This window comes from Brachypodium distachyon, chromosome 3, assembly GCF_000005505.3.
Source record: "Brachypodium distachyon strain Bd21 chromosome 3, Brachypodium_distachyon_v3.0, whole genome shotgun sequence".
In the NCBI taxonomy this organism is placed as follows: Eukaryota; Viridiplantae; Streptophyta; class Magnoliopsida; order Poales; family Poaceae; genus Brachypodium; species Brachypodium distachyon.
Window position 1 is genome coordinate 37,151,873 of NC_016133.3, and position 15,179 is coordinate 37,167,051.

At 42.0% G+C, this 15,179-nt stretch overlaps 1 protein-coding gene across 5 annotated transcripts; it reads left to right on the forward strand.

Moving 5' to 3' along the window:
• Positions 1 to 322: 322 nt before the first annotated feature.
• LOC100837794 lies at positions 323 to 13,612 on the forward strand. 5 transcript variants are annotated; one of them, XR_731630.2, is made up of 14 exons: positions 323 to 508; positions 1,228 to 1,325; positions 1,516 to 1,745; positions 2,385 to 2,552; positions 4,314 to 4,671; positions 4,776 to 4,919; positions 6,266 to 6,418; positions 6,501 to 6,617; positions 7,387 to 7,464; positions 7,547 to 7,696; positions 8,926 to 10,662; positions 12,121 to 12,171; positions 12,291 to 13,087; positions 13,315 to 13,612. XR_731630.2 is itself a non-coding variant. In XM_010236796.2 (13 exons), exons 1-13 carry the CDS (start codon positions 409 to 411, stop codon positions 12,372 to 12,374), a joined length of 3,468 nt encoding a protein of 1,155 aa, XP_010235098.1. In that variant the 5' UTR covers positions 323 to 408; the 3' UTR covers positions 12,375 to 13,263. The 5 variants fall into 5 exon arrangements, 4 of the variants coding, with proteins under 4 accessions (XP_010235098.1, XP_014756574.1, XP_014756575.1 ...); XM_010236796.2 differs by lacking the exon at positions 13,315 to 13,612 and having other exon boundaries at positions 12,291 to 13,263; XM_014901089.2 differs by lacking the exon at positions 13,315 to 13,612 and having other exon boundaries at positions 380 to 508; positions 1,161 to 1,325; positions 1,601 to 1,745; positions 12,291 to 13,263.
• Positions 13,613 to 15,179: the final 1,567 nt, after the last annotated feature.

Genomic DNA, 15,179 nt, shown 5'->3' on the forward strand with positions numbered 1-15,179 from the left:
AGCTCTCAGTTCACAGTTAGAGTGTGATGTGCACTGTATTTGCGGCACGGGTGTTTCTCTTTTTTTTTTTTGAGCGAAACCAGTGTTTCTCTTGATCCCTCAAAACATTTGTGGGCTGAAACAGTCATCCAAGCAGTTTGTTAAAGGCCGGACCTAATATTTTTTTTTTGAGGGAGGCCCCCTTAAAATAACTGGACCAAATATATTTCCAGAGCTGTAAGTTACAGCTAGATCGGGCCAATTCCGGCCATCCAAGCTGGGCCTTGCGTAAGCTGGCCCCTTAAAAAACAAAAGAGAGGGACACCGGTTCGCTAGTATCTGCAGAGTGCAGACTCGGGTCAGACCTAAAACCCAAACCGATGCCGTTGCGGCCCTCCGACCGCCCAACCCGGCAAAACCCAGACCGCCATGCTAGGGCCGCCGGAGAAGGTGGACATGGAGGTGGAGCCGGCGGAGGCTGCGGCTGCGCTCGTGGCCTTGGCGTCGGAGCCCTCTCCGTCGCAGCTCGGTGAGCACAACCCCTGTGTGCATACGTCGCGTGGGTGCTACTGATTGTTTGATTCTCGAGGGGATGGGATTTGTTAAGATTGTTGAAGATTTCTGTTCAACTCGGGGACTCTTTGGAGCACCAGCTCCTTCTTACTTCAGCTTCCATTGGTTAATTTCCCCAATTTTTAGCTTCGGTAACTATGAACTATATGCTCACGTTGAACGTCCAGACCTAGGAATGGTGTGAATTTTGGGGCCAAACCTGTTTGTAGGTAGTGCCTGCCAGGCTCTTCACTTGGTGACCTTGCACTATTTTGTTCCTTTTGGTTGCTAACTTATCCTGTTTAAAAATCTCAGAGAACCTTGAGGGGCGCAGTTGCTTGTGTGTTAACCTCAGCATTTTCTGCCCAATATTTGGATTTTGGGTTATCTTAATGAGCCTAGTTCACCCTGTGGCAGGTCTACGTTTTTTTTGTTCTTTTTCGTTATATATTGGATGTTGATTTGAGTCATATAAGGTGATTCGAGAAAGGAGGTTGGGTCGATGGTTAGGTTATTGGTGTGATAATATTAACTAGATACATATACTATTACTAAGTACCTTTGGTTAGGTTATTGTGCTAGTATTTCTGTGATCTGAATTGTGGGGACCTCTCCTTTTGCTGTTTCAGTAGTTGTTGGTGGATTTGCATCTCAAGAATTTCCCAGGACATGACTTATTCTTTCATTCTACACCAGATGTTTTCAAGAACAGAATTCATTTATTGCGTGATGGAAACACGAGTGATTTTGATGCTTGGGTATCTTTAATAGGTTCTGTGGAGGAAACTAATGCTGTAAGTGAAGTCTTTTTCTTTCTGGCTTCAATTTGTATTTGGCAGTTTAGTACTGTCTCTCTATGTCCTATTCGCTATCTCATAACTGAATAAAACTAACTGGAAGAACGCATGGTTTCTTACAATGCTTTTGATTCTGGGCTAATGTATGTTAAGCAGCACCTGGTTGCTGATGTTTTCATTCTTTCAGAATGACATAGAGGTTATTAGCTTGGTCTACCGTAGCTTCTTACTGGAATTTCCTTTGTGCCACGGCTACTGGATCAAATATGCAGCTCACAAAGCACGGTTATGCACATATGAAGATGTGGTGGATGTTTATGAACAAGCCGTCCAAGCAGTTCCTCACTCTGTCGATATTTGGGTCAGTTACTGTGGATTTGGTATGAGTGTGCATGAAGACCCTGCTCTTGTTAGAAGGTAAAGGAGACATAAAAGTAACCTGCACTTCGAGGATATATATTTTTCTTTAGATCTTGAAGAAAAAACATCTGATTCTTCGTACAAACAATTTATTTCCTTGTATTCACTTGAATTTTTTGACGATCTCAGAGTATATATAGGTTTTAAGTTGATAGCAATTGATCAAGTACTAGAACTTCGATCTGTCACATTTTCCAAATAAGCATCACACTTATCATATATCAATTAGAGAACTCTTATGCCTGAGTACGAGCATTGCAGAAGTTAAGAATCAGGGAAAAGAAACAGACTGGGACTATCTACCCTTATTAAAATAGATACTCGAATCACTTATCTCTTCTCTCCCTCCCTCTCTCTCTGATTGGTTGAAGGTTAAATTGCACATATTGTAGGCTTGATTTTTGTGGTTGGACTTGGAGATACATTAAGAAGCAATGTTACCCGATAAAATTGACATATGGTGTCCAATGGAAAGGGTATACTGTAATGACTAAGAATGTAATACCGATATTTGTGGCATCAAGTTATAGACACACAATATGATGATATACATCCTTTAATCTGCTGGATACCCCTTGATCCTTCTTTTATCATGTTGCTGCTCTCCATCAATTTTTTTTATGGATTTTGTGACAGGTTATTTGAGAGGGCCATGTCTCTTGTTTCAAGGGATTACTTGTGTTATCACCTTTGGGATAAGTACATAGAATTTGAGAATTCGCAGAAGCAGCTGATTCAGCTTGCTACAATTTATATTAACATGTTGAAATATCCCACAAAGAAGCTGCACAAGTATTACGGAAGGTATATCATAGTCTCTTCCTTGCATGACTTTGAAGATATCACATTTATTTAACATGGCATCATGCAATGGTAGTGTACAACCTCCGAAGACCTTCTCTCGTGATACATAGCAAGTAAAAAATTATGGCACACCAATTAGGCTTGCTCTCTCTATAAGTATTATTAGGCTACTTTTTCCTCGTTCTCCCCATGGTCCACTACTTTTTTCATTGCCATTGATTCCAATCTTATGCCTGATGGGATGTTTGCTTGTTGAATTCTAACATGACTGACCGTGTAAATCATGTAACCCTCAATCAGTTGCTGAGCATGTCAAGCGAGTATGTGTTGCTCCTCCAGAGGTTAGATTTATCGAGCAACTTGGCTCTTTTGGGAAACATAGCTCCAGTGTCACAAGAGAACTATCATTTTTGCTTTTGCATCGCTCTAGATATTTTGGTTCATTGGATTTTGTAAATTTATTGCAGGTTTTGGTAGCATCTTGCTTGTTTTAGTTTTCGAGGAAAAACTAGCTTTATCAGGGTTTACCAATTTTGCTAATATCAGGCAAGGATGCGTAATTAGGCTACTTCAACCCATAATTTTTAAGAAAATAGCATATATCTTACCTTGCCAGTAAGGTTAGACAACAGTTGCGAGGATGGTCAAGGGATCAATTAGACTAGTTCTGTAGTTCAACTTCAGAAGCTACCTGTTGAAGACCATAGGAAAGGTTATGTTGTCTTACTGCTAAGTAAGGTTACCCATTACCAGAAAGCTGCTAGGATTTAAGAGATTCAGACATACTCTTTTTTGAAGGAAGAATTGTTTAGGACCGCTATGAAACATAGATGATAGAGCTACCCATGCAACAAAATTCCTAATTTATAACACTAGCCATCAACTCGTTCATCTGCACAGAAGTTCAACTAACAACTTTTCAATTATCTGTTTGTGAATTTTAATTTTGAAAAATCTATCTTATCTATCCAGAGACTCTTAAGGAAATTGATATGTTAATATGAGAAAATATAATTTGGCGATATCTAGTGCGAGAGTGCGACCAGGTTATGATGGTTCAGGTTTGTACGTCAGGTAATGAAACATTCCATTTAAAACTGTCCAATGCCTACCGTGGATTATAAAACTACATGAACTTCTAGATTCATTTTTGAAGTAAAATTGCAAGAGAAGCCCGGCAGTATAAATAGGAACCCAAATTCGTGTCCACGAGGACTTGGACCCAAGTAGTTGGATTGTACATCCACTCTCCCAACCATGTGAGCTACAGTCACTTCCTCTTTTAGATTCATTGGTGTAAAGTGCAGATGATACTCTTGCAAAAAAGAACTTTGGACGTGTAAGGGACACAATATTAGTTCAGGCATGGACATGTTCTGCGTTGTACTTCGATTCCATATAAGTCAGTTAGAGAAAGTAAGTCTAACGTGATTTGATCTGGTACATGAGGTGAGTCTAAGATCAGTCTAACATGTAATAGGATTAAATCTGGTTCGGCGAGAGACACATCAGTGGTTTATTCTATCATATGCTGATCTGAGCCTTATAACTTGGTCCTACTGAATCGATGACAGATATATTTTCTTTTACTCTGATTAGCCTGGGTTAATCTGGGTTGTTATAGCTTGGTCCTACCAGGACAGTGACTTTCTTTTTCTTTTTTTCTCCGATTATTGTGGGAACATCTATGCATTCTGTGGTCAGTACAGTGATAGATATGTAGAGTTTTACTTGCTGTTTTTTTTTCCTTTTCGTTGCCAGTTTTAAGAAGTTGGTAACATCATTGGAGCAAGAGTTTACAAACTGCGGTGCTGAAATATCATCAGAAAATCTACATACTTCTGAAGTGATGGAAGCTGAGGAATCTGAACGGGATATCTCGATTAAAATTGCTGGCTTATTTGACGGAGGTGGGCATCTTAAGGCCGAATCATTGAGGCAGTACTTATTAACTGGGGACCGTCTATACCAAAGGTCCAGTAAAATTGATGAAGAAATATGTGGCTTTGAGGCATCCATTAGAAGGCCTTTTTTTCATGTCAAGCCACTTGATGATGACCAACTTGAGAACTGGAACCTGTATCTTGACTTTGTTGAGAAGAATGGCGATTTTGACTGGGTATTTTTTTTTTGTCATGAAACTGTTTTCCCTGTGCATCAGGGTAGTTACATTTTCTTTGCTAACATCTGATCACATCTCGCATCTTCGCCTCCTATTTACAGGCTGTAAAACTTTATGAGAGGTGCTTGATCCCTTGTGCTAATTATTCGGAGTTTTGGATTCGCTACGCTGAATATGTGGATGCCAAAGGTGGCCGAGAGATTGCAAACTATGCTCTTGGTCGAGCATCGTCGTGTTTTGTGAAGGTATTGCTTGGCAAACTATTTGTTTTGCTACATGTATTGTTACTCCCTCTGTTCCTAATTAATTGGCGTCGGAAATTTTGCAAAAAAAACCTTGCTATTTCTCGAAATCGACCTGCAGTCCACGTTCTACCAGAAATTTTGCAAAAAAACCCCTGTAGTTTTTTGCAATCAACGCACAGTCCACGTTCAATTGAAGATGTGTACTGCAGCTTGATTTCATAAATTAATAGGATTTTTTGCAAAATGACCGGCGCCAATTAATTGGGAACGGAGGGAGTAGTATTTAAAGCTTTTTGGAAGGACCTTACATGCTTCTGTACTAGACCTGCTGTGCCAAGTACATCAGAAGAAGGCGGAACCGCTTGTGTTTCATCTACCAGGCCTCAGGATTAATTTCCTCTATTCTGCCATTTCTAAAATCGTCAAAAGATAGCCTGTTAATTGTTTTGAGCAAAAAGCCTGTGAATTTCAGAATAAGAACCTAAAGTTTACAGAACAGCTGCAGCCTACATCAGAAAAGAAGGTCTGACAATGCTGAATGATAGCGCTGTTGATTTATCCAGTCTTGAAGTTCATTATTCCCTCCTGCAGCATTTCCTTTGCTTTGCGACGTGGACATTCACGGTTCAGCACTTATTCGATTGCTCAGTAACAATTATGCTTTTTCGTATTTGTTCGTATATGAACTAGTTTATTTCCTTTTGCTTAATCTCAATGATAATACATCTCCCTTTATATACAAATCGCACCTATCTATTCAATCTGAACTTTCCATCTGAAGATGATATTACTTCCCATCTACCAAAGATAATGTTCTAGGTTATCTTGCTAGCCAAGATAACTAATTATCCTTGGGTGTACTCACTTAGCCCCAGTATGGCACCTGCTGCTACCTAGCTCACTAACTACATGGGACCTATCTGCTGCAGATCCACTGCTATATGTTGCAGCCACCGCATCCAGCCGTGCACATGTCTGCATTTACCTTTTTTATTATAAGGGTTTCGGGAGCTCACATTAGATGGAGAGAATAGCCCATCTTCATATCCAAAAATTTAACACTGATAATCTCCTCGCTAAGTACTTTTTGTATATTACTGGCTGATGTATTAAATTGTGACTGTCCGTTCTAAACATCTATTTATGTAATTGAGAGCATATCTGTATTTATGTTCATTTGTTCAGTTACTTGACACATTTTTCTTTCTTTCTGTATGCATCCGTTTTATGTATTCGAAGGATGATAACCTGTGTAATAATGCATTCTGCCATTTTCAATATGAACCAATCGATTTAATCTCCTGTCCATGTAGAATAGGTTTTACAACTTACTTCCATCCAAACAGGGAGTCCCAACTTTCAGCACGTACCATGCAATGTTCAAAGAGCAAATCGGTGATGCACCAGGTGCTCGTGCTCTTTTTCTTGAAGGAAGCAGTGATTTCACTTCAGATTCCTGCATGAACATTAATAGAGTGGCCAACATGGAGAAACGCATGGTATACATCAGTTTTTTTTGTGTATTTGGTGTTGGTTATATCTTCTTTCTGAGAATAATTTTCACTGTTCAACTGTTTGTAGGGAAATACTAAAGCAGCTACTGAGATATATGAGAATGCAATTGTGGATGCCATGCAAAGGCAGAACATTGAAGTAGTTGCTGACTTGTACACTAATTTTGCACAGTTTGTATATGCGGTAGGTATTAGATGACTTTCCACTGGTATCATGTCCATCTTACTTGTACAATATACGAAATGCTTTCTACAAAGACATCCTTCAGCTCATATATTAGTTTCTTCATATATCTACGATGCTTTGCAAATTGCAGCACACTGAAATTGAATTAGGATACACAATATTATTGCGAGTAGCAATATCTGTCTGCATCCATGGTAAAATGTAACACCCAGCCTGTTTTGACATTTTTAGTAGCCAACAAGGGTTTGTGGGGGGTAGGATGGCCCCAAACTGGAATTGCAGGGTGAGACTGAGATGCAATATTAGTTGTATTAACATGAAGTGCTTAAGTTCAAACATAACACCTCCTGGTTAACCCTTTTACATGGACCAAGGGTGGAAGTGTAAGAGGGTAGCAATAATTGTATCTTGCGTGCGTTTGGACTTGGCTTCTCTAGGCCTGTAAATACTATTCCGCCTTTTCAATACAACGAGACACAATGCTTTTGCGTTTTCTCGAAAAAAGAAGAAGTGTAAGAGGGTGCTATGTATGCGTACGCCTGTCCTGTCATTGCGGGGTTTGATCAATTTTTGGGCCTGGAATGTTACATAAGATGCAGGAAATAAATGACTGTTGTAATAACTCTCCTGACTAGTCTCTGTATGTACATCAGTAGGCACATTAGGTGTTCCTGTTTTTTTTTTATGTTGACATATGTTATGTTCTGCAGGCAAGTCATAGCACATTCCTGTTTTTATTTTAGGCTGATGTATGTTTGTTCTACAGGCAACTCGTAGCATTTCTGAAGCTAAAGAAGTCTTTGTCAAGGGAATAAAACAGGCACCCTGTAAACCTTTGATTAAAGTGTGTGTCTTTAATAGTTTTTACATTGTTGTTCCTGCCTGGAATGAGACCTTCGTAATTTCTCTTGTTATTTTTCCACTAGGGATTCATACAGTTCATTAGTACATATGGAGGACCTACAGAAATACCTCTTCTTGATTCTGTTATTTCTGATGCCGTGACTCCTGGATCTGATGTATCAACAGCTTTAAGCCCTGAAGATCGTGAAGATATCTCATTGTTGTTTTTGAAGGTAGAGTTACAGGCAGTTAAGACGTTGTTTCACTTTTGTATGTTTCTTTGTATGGGTGCATGGGTATCGTTTGCAGTTTGCATGCTTTCAGTATAATGCATACCAGTGTGCACGCTCCATTTTAAGCACCAAGAATGGGTTTGTGCACAGGCAGATAGTTGTGCATTGCAGTGAATACCATAAAACAAATAACACTATATGTTGTTACATTTGTTTTTCTAAGTGGGTCGAGCAATCATTTCTAAAATGAAAGCTCTCTTTTCGCTTATTCTCCAATTATATAATTGAACTCAGTAATATGAAGTACACTTGAATTCAATAAACATTATGTTGGACTCATCTCACAAGATCATAATTCACAGTATTTGTAATGGGAAAGTAGGAACACCTCTAATTAACTACGGAGTACCATTGAATGTGGTCCATCAGTCAGTCAAGGATAAACTGTGTACACAATGGTAGTGTCAATATTGGCAGATAATGTCCATTTGGCAGAGTATATATTATCCCTGAATTTCGATGGTACACCTACTTTAACCCCTGACCTACAAGACATGTCTGTACCCCTTAAACGCTTAACTTAAAAGACTGGAGCATTTAACCCCAAGCTCTGGTTTTGAGGGTGGCTCTGTCACCACGGGAGATGACATAGATTGGTTTTACCAGAGTTCACATGGATCTTGTTATGAAGCACATTGGAGTAACCATGTGATGGGCCAAAGAGGTGAACGGACCAAGGGAGCAGAAGGCTTAGGCGGGAAGGGTTGGTACCCTTGGTTAAACACGAATTAGCCAGTAATCTTGCACTATAACTAGCAAAGGCATCTAAAATCCTGATGCATATTCACTAGTGTTGGCTGTGTTGCACGATGAACTAAGCTCTGCTACTGGATGAGCAGCAGGGGAGCTGCATCAGATTCTCTTATATCATGCATGCCATACATATCTTTTGATGCAACAGCTTAAAGTTGGCATAAGTTAGACTTGTTTTGTTTTATACGACTGACATTAGATTTTGTCAGAACTAACAATATTCAGTTCATTGATAACTCCTTTTAAGGTCCGCCCAGGTTAGTCATCTAAAACTAACTGAAGTGGTGGCCTCATATTTCTTTTATTTTGTTCTTGCTTGTCACTCACAGATGAAACTCGTATTCTTTGTAACCCTTCTTGTAAATTTTTTCCTGCATAAGTTATATTGCTGGCCTCAACTGGTTTCCTGCTTGCAGTTTGTTGACCTCTACGGTGGTGTTCAAGAAGTCAGAAAGGCATGGGCTCGCCACAGCAAACTTTGTCCTCATAACACAAGGAACCTGTCGCAGTGGTATTGTACAATTGATAGTAACAAGAGGAGAATAACTGAATTTCTGAGGGTTGCTCATGACCATAGTCCAGAAGGTATGACTACATTGAAACAGTCATCCAAAAGTGACACTTGTTCTTGGCAAGTTGATAAAGAAGTTGGTTTGCAAGTGGACAAGAATGCCGTGGATTCAGGAAAACGACAGGGAGATGCAGGTGAGCAGAACATAGTAGGGAGTGTTGATGTGCACCAGCAGGTTGGCGATACAGCTCAGGAATGCATTGACATGGCTCACAGTCAACATATTTTGGACAATGACGGGGCAGCAAAATCTTGCCCTTCTGTAAATGAGGAAGCCCCTCAAGCTGAATCATGTAATTGCGATTCTCCTTCAAAATCAATTGCTGATGACAAGCAGATTGATGCTCAGGACGAGATTAAGACCACTGAGCTATCTGCAATTGATCATCCAGGAACAGTATGCTCAAGATCCGATTCGCCATCTGGGACAAGCTTACTCGAAGGTGGAATTCCTTCCAATCAAACTCCAATATTTCCCGAATTAGAGGAAAAACATGAGGAAATCCAGGTAAAGGTGGAAACAGAGAATGATGTGTCTGTCAGTGATGTGAAGCCAGAAAAGTCTAGTGATAATCAAGATGCAACTCATTGTGATAGGGTAGTCTCTGTACTCGATCAAGATCATATTCAATCTTCACAGACAGAAGATCAGTCAGTCAGTGCAAAACCTTCCAGCTCAGAAATGGCAACAACACAAGCGACCACATGTTCTCAATTAGCTCCCAGCAATGCAGTGCCTGCTCAAGCTCCACTTCAGCAACAGATGGATAGTTCTCAAACGAACCAACCTGTTAACCTTTTTTTGGCTGGACAAAACATGCAGCAGATGCAGCAACAAGGGCTTGCTTATGCAATTCCTCATAATGTTCAAATATCCTCACAAACTCAAGCTCAACTCTTTGCTCAACCTAATCAGGGAAACCAACAGTACCTCCAAATGATGCAAGGGTATGAATCTCAGATGTGGCAATATTACCAGCAACAGCTGTATTACCTGCAGGCTCAGCATAATCAGCAGATCCAGTGTCTGCAACAGCAGCAGCTTCCAACTGAGCAGCTCCAGCAAAATTATATGCAGCAGGTACAACAACTGAACCAGCAAATGGTTCTTTGGCAGCAACAGGTGCAGCAGCAGCAACAACAACAAGCACAACCTGTTCAGCAACAGTCTAATATAGCACAGGGTCAGTATCACCCTTCAATGGATACTAAACATGAACACAATAAACTGGAATCTCAAATTGATCATCAAAGCCAGCAATTCCAGCAGCAGCAGCAGCTCCTTTATTTCCAGCAGCAGCAGCAGATGTATCTTATGCAACAGCAACAGCAGATGTATCAACAGCAGCAACAGCAGCAGCAGCAATTAATGCAGCAGCAACAGTATCTCTCACAGATGCCGCAGCAAGAACAAGACATGGTACAACAGCAGCAGCAGCAGCTTTTTGAGCAACAACAGAAGCAGATGGTAGTTCTGCAGCAACAGCAGCAACAGTTTGTCCAACAACAGATGCAGCAATATCTGCAACAGCAAGCAAACCAACAAGGGTTCAAGGATCAGAATTACGAGTTAAACCCACAGGTACTTATCTTGCTGTACCCAATTCTGATAAACTGGTTAGGAACAAGTGTGTTAACTTGAGTTACTCTGCATTAGGGCACCTCCAATGTAAATAAGGCCTATATGGTCGACCTTACCAAGCTTTACACATTGAGAGAGTCAACCTTAAGCAGAAAAACGCTGAGCTCGCCCACAGCCTTGTGGCTGGGCCATTTAGGAATAAAAAAGAACATTCTCCCTCTTCTCTCTTCTCGTCAAAAAGCTTGGGGAAGGGCAGTTGCTCTTCCCGAGACATCAGGGATGTGCCGCTGTGAGAAAGGCCACCATCGCCAGACAACGGCTGCCACCGTTGCGAGCCGCTGCCACCATCAACCACCGAATGGTGACCACCACTACCACCGGACACGATGCATATTGGAGGGACGCCTCCAGGTCTGGCCCGCGGATCCGAGCAGATGAACAAGTACAGAAGCAGAGACAATCAAGACAGAGGCACCAAAGCGTGCCTGACGGAGCTCTTCAAAGCGTCGGCCTGGCCTCAACCGTAGTAGGGAGAACCGAAGAACTGATCCGTCCGCCGAAGGTGCTCGAAGTTACGTCAGTTGCGATGTGTTCTTTTCTTAGATCAATTGTGATGTGTTCTGATCAGAGGCAAGATGCGATTTGAGATGATGTTTGGAAAATTAGTCGTCAATGAAGCACTAGCTGTGAGGCTGGAAAACTTCATTGCTTAGAGCTCGATGGGGGTCATGCAGCTGCAGATCTGAGCAGTGGGAGGCAGCACGGTGGAGAAGAGCTCAAGGTGGACAAAGAAAACAACAGAGGAAGCAGGAGATGAAGGATCCAACCGTTTCAAACTTGTAGAGCTGGATCTCCCTATCTCTTCTGTGGTGTGCTCGGGGATGGTGGCGAGAGAACTTGTGGAGGATAGTTGCATAGGTACGAGACGAGATGGATGGCGCATGGAAGAGATATTGGGATGGGGACTTCTGCTGGCTCTGACTAAGGAAAAAGGTTGAGCAGTTGGGTAAAAGAACTGACAGTTAGGCTCCAGCTTAGAGCTCAGGTAGTCCTTAAGCATTGCGGAGGGTTTAGTTTGCTATGGCAGATGTAGTAGGGCCCAGCTTATGGCCTTCGTAAGAATTAAGGATTGGAGATGCCCTTATGCTCCTAAGAATAACTAAAACGAATGTGAGTAATCCATGATTTTGAGGTTATTGTCCATTATGTTCCAGTAGCTAGTAAAGACAGGCTCACTTTGTACGAAATCCAGCTCACCTGCCTTTTCCGTTACATGTTTCTATGGTAATTCATGGTACCTGACATAATATCTTGGAATCAACCTCAACTATTAGTTTCTGACTAAATGAGATTAAGTCGACTTCTAGAGGAAGGTGGGAGCACGGCTAACTAGTGTGGAAGCATATTTATATTTGATTAGCCATCTGTGCTGCTTCTTAGGATTTGTTTTCTTTTCAGGATGCAAAGAAGAGGCAAATGGAGCATGGTCAACAATCCGAAGCATCACAGGTGACATGCAATATCAATACACTCGTGGGGTTTAGCTCAGTTTTGAAGTATTTTGTGTCCTGATTTATTTAATCTTTGCCTAATCAATTTTTTGGTCCTAATTTGATAATCTCCTGCAGAGTGATGGTTCCAAATTGCGGAGTGGTGAGCAATCTGAGTTGTCCTACCCATCAACTCCACAGTCTCAGCGCTCCAACTATTGAATCATCTTGTATAATCCTTGTGTTCTATAAGCAAAGGATCCTCGAAGTTCCACGTGATTGATTTAAGTACCATTCGGCACATCGGGTCCATGAAAATATTTAGGAAAGCAATGTTTCACTTGTTCCATCAGATGGCATTGAGCCCATATTGTGTCAGAATGGTGATGCTGAGCGCCCTATTTCCTTGGTACAGAAGTTTGAATGCTTTCATTTGCTATCGGTGTTTGCTACTGGTGTGCATACCGTACCGCCTTGTACAACAATTGGCACAATGTTTGGAGAGCTAGCTTCTGCTGAGTATAAAGTGGTGAAGAATGACAGCTGTGCCGGACAGCCTGCCATGTCTAATGTCATGAGCACTTGTCCTGTCAAAGAGCACTGCTACACGGTGGGAACTATTTTCACTCGCTGCAAAGTCTAAATCCACAGAAGATAACAAAATGTGATCCCATTCAATCCGATCATAGCTTGCTGCCACAGTGGTCCTGATATATCCCCTTTCACTCTGAGGAAAATATGTGATCCCTCTGGCATCCACCAGAATGGAAATCGGCTCTACAGAGTCACGAGCAAAGCGAATTGCAGCACAAGGCTGGCTGGAAAGTGTGTAGTTTATGCTCATTATTATAGTGCGGTATCGCCTTGCGTACAATTTATTCCTTACGATCCAAGGGTGAATTAGTTAAGGATAAGTTACATGGCATATCTGTCAGGTGAGTCTGTTTGTACAACAATCATAACAAATTTGCAGTAGGCATAGCATTCAAACTGCATCATGATCCTGTATTCGATGCAGCAAAATCTGTGCTTTTTAATTGTAGTTGTGCTGGTAATAGTTAGCACGGCGGTTTAAGAGATTTAGAATTTAACGGTTTTTTTCTCATTTAAACATAGTTGCTTTGAGATGACTGATCTTGATACCTGCACATGTTTTCATCAGGAAATACAAGGATTGGCTGCTCGGTTTGTCTAATGTTTCAGGTGGTCAATTAAAATAGTCCAATAGGAAATGGAAGGTTTTTGTTTTGGGGTTTAAGCTGGTAAGGGTGAATAATCTGTACTGGAGTAGAAGAAATTGGGGTCTTCTTGCAACACGTCAAAGTGAAATTGTGGTTGTGGCCTGTGGGTGACGGGTTGTCTAGGCCGTATGAGCTAACAAGGTCAGCGCAAAACTCAAATATAGCGTAATATCCTTTCGATGCTACGAATTAAAAAATAAATTGCATATTTAAAGAGAATTTTGTATTACCGTCTGTTATCTTAGATTAATTAATTCACGTTTGGTTTGTCCCAACGTTTTATGTGAAATCAATAAATAACGTTGTTCAATCGTTCCAATGTTTTACGTGAAATCGATAGATAAGGTAGTTTAAATTTGACTGGTCACCACTACAAATTGAGTTTTTTAATAGAAATAAAACTTGAATAAAGATAACCTAAAGGCTAGGAAGTGCGGCTGCACTTTTTCGTTGAAGTGAGCGCACGCTCCTGCGAACCGAGCGATCGAGCCGAAGCCATCGAACCGCCCGACGTAGCCCTGACCAGGTGGTTCCATTCCCTCCCCCCCGTAGGCGTGGGCCCCACCCCCCGAGACACAAGTTTGAATCTCGGGGGACGAGCCATTTCTCTCCTCCCATTCTTCTCTGCCTCGCCCACGGAAATCTCGCTCTTCTCTCCTCCCATTCTTCGCGATTTCGCGTCCAGCAACCGCCGCGCGACCGGGGCGGAAGCGAGGGAGAGAGAGAGGGTTCTGCGGTGGGCACTCCTCCCGTCTGTTGCCGGGGATTCCATGGCGCATCGGGGGCCTGCGAGTTCGTGGGGGAGGCGGCGACAGACTAAACCTAGCCGGCGACGAGCGCCACAAGGGGGGGGGGGCGCTTCAACGGCGACCCGAGCGAGCGAGGTGTGACCCCCTACTTCCCCTTCCGTCTACCCATATGGCATTCTCACGGGCATTATCTGACCCCCCAAAATGGCGACGGGTTTGAAGGTAGGTGCCGGATGTTTTGTGTGTGTTAGGCCGCCGTAGTGCCCGTGTAGTTCTCCCCCCATAGTTGTCCTCGTTCATCGCCTCCCTGCGCCATCCCGTTGTTATCCCTTAGCCCCAGGAAGAGATGAGCTGTTGCGGGGGTTTGGGGGCGCTTGCATGCAGCGGGATTTGCGGATTTTGTCCGTTTTGTTGAGATGAGATGGGTTGGTTTTGCATGAAGCGGCTTCGAATTGAGTTGGGGTGATTAGGTTGATGATTTTGCAGGAAGATCATTAGGGCTTCGAATTGATTTTAGGTTGATTAGGTTGATTTTGCAGGGTTTTTCGAATCGATTAGGTTGTTTTTTGCAAAAGGCTTCGAAATTGATTAGGTTGACTTGGCGGCTTCGAATATGGTTGCTCAGATGGATCGTGAGGGTTGCCTAGTTTTGTGGGTTAGTTGTAAAGTTTTATATGGGTTGCAAAATACCCAATCCTAAGATGCTATATATGGTTGCTCAGATGGAACATAGAGTTGCCTAGTTTTGTAGGTTAGTTGCAAAATAGTTCTGTATGGGTTGCAAAATACCCAATCCTAAGATGCTATAGATGGTTGCTCAGATGGAACATATAGTTGCCTAGTTCTGTGGGTTAGTTGCAAACAGTTCTGTATGGGTTGCAAGAATACCCAGTCCTAAGATGATATACATAGTTGCTCAGATGGATCATAGGGGGGTTGCCTAGTTTTGTGGGTTAGTTGCAAATTTGTTCTGTATGGGTTGCAAGAATAACCCAGCGCTAAGATGATATACATAGTTGCTCAGATGAATCATGGGG

Excerpts from the sequence above, each read along its gene's own strand:
- LOC100837794 (XM_010236796.2), top strand. The coding sequence starts at position 409 with ATGCTAGGGCCGCCGGAGAAGGTGGACATGGAGGTGGAGCCGGCGGAG. Across the intron at positions 509-1,227 it reads GCCCTCTCCGTCGCAGCTCG|ATGTTTTCAAGAACAGAATT; the intron begins GTGAGCACAACC and ends ATTCTACACCAG. Across the intron at positions 1,746-2,384 it reads GACCCTGCTCTTGTTAGAAG|GTTATTTGAGAGGGCCATGT; the intron begins GTAAAGGAGACA and ends ATTTTGTGACAG.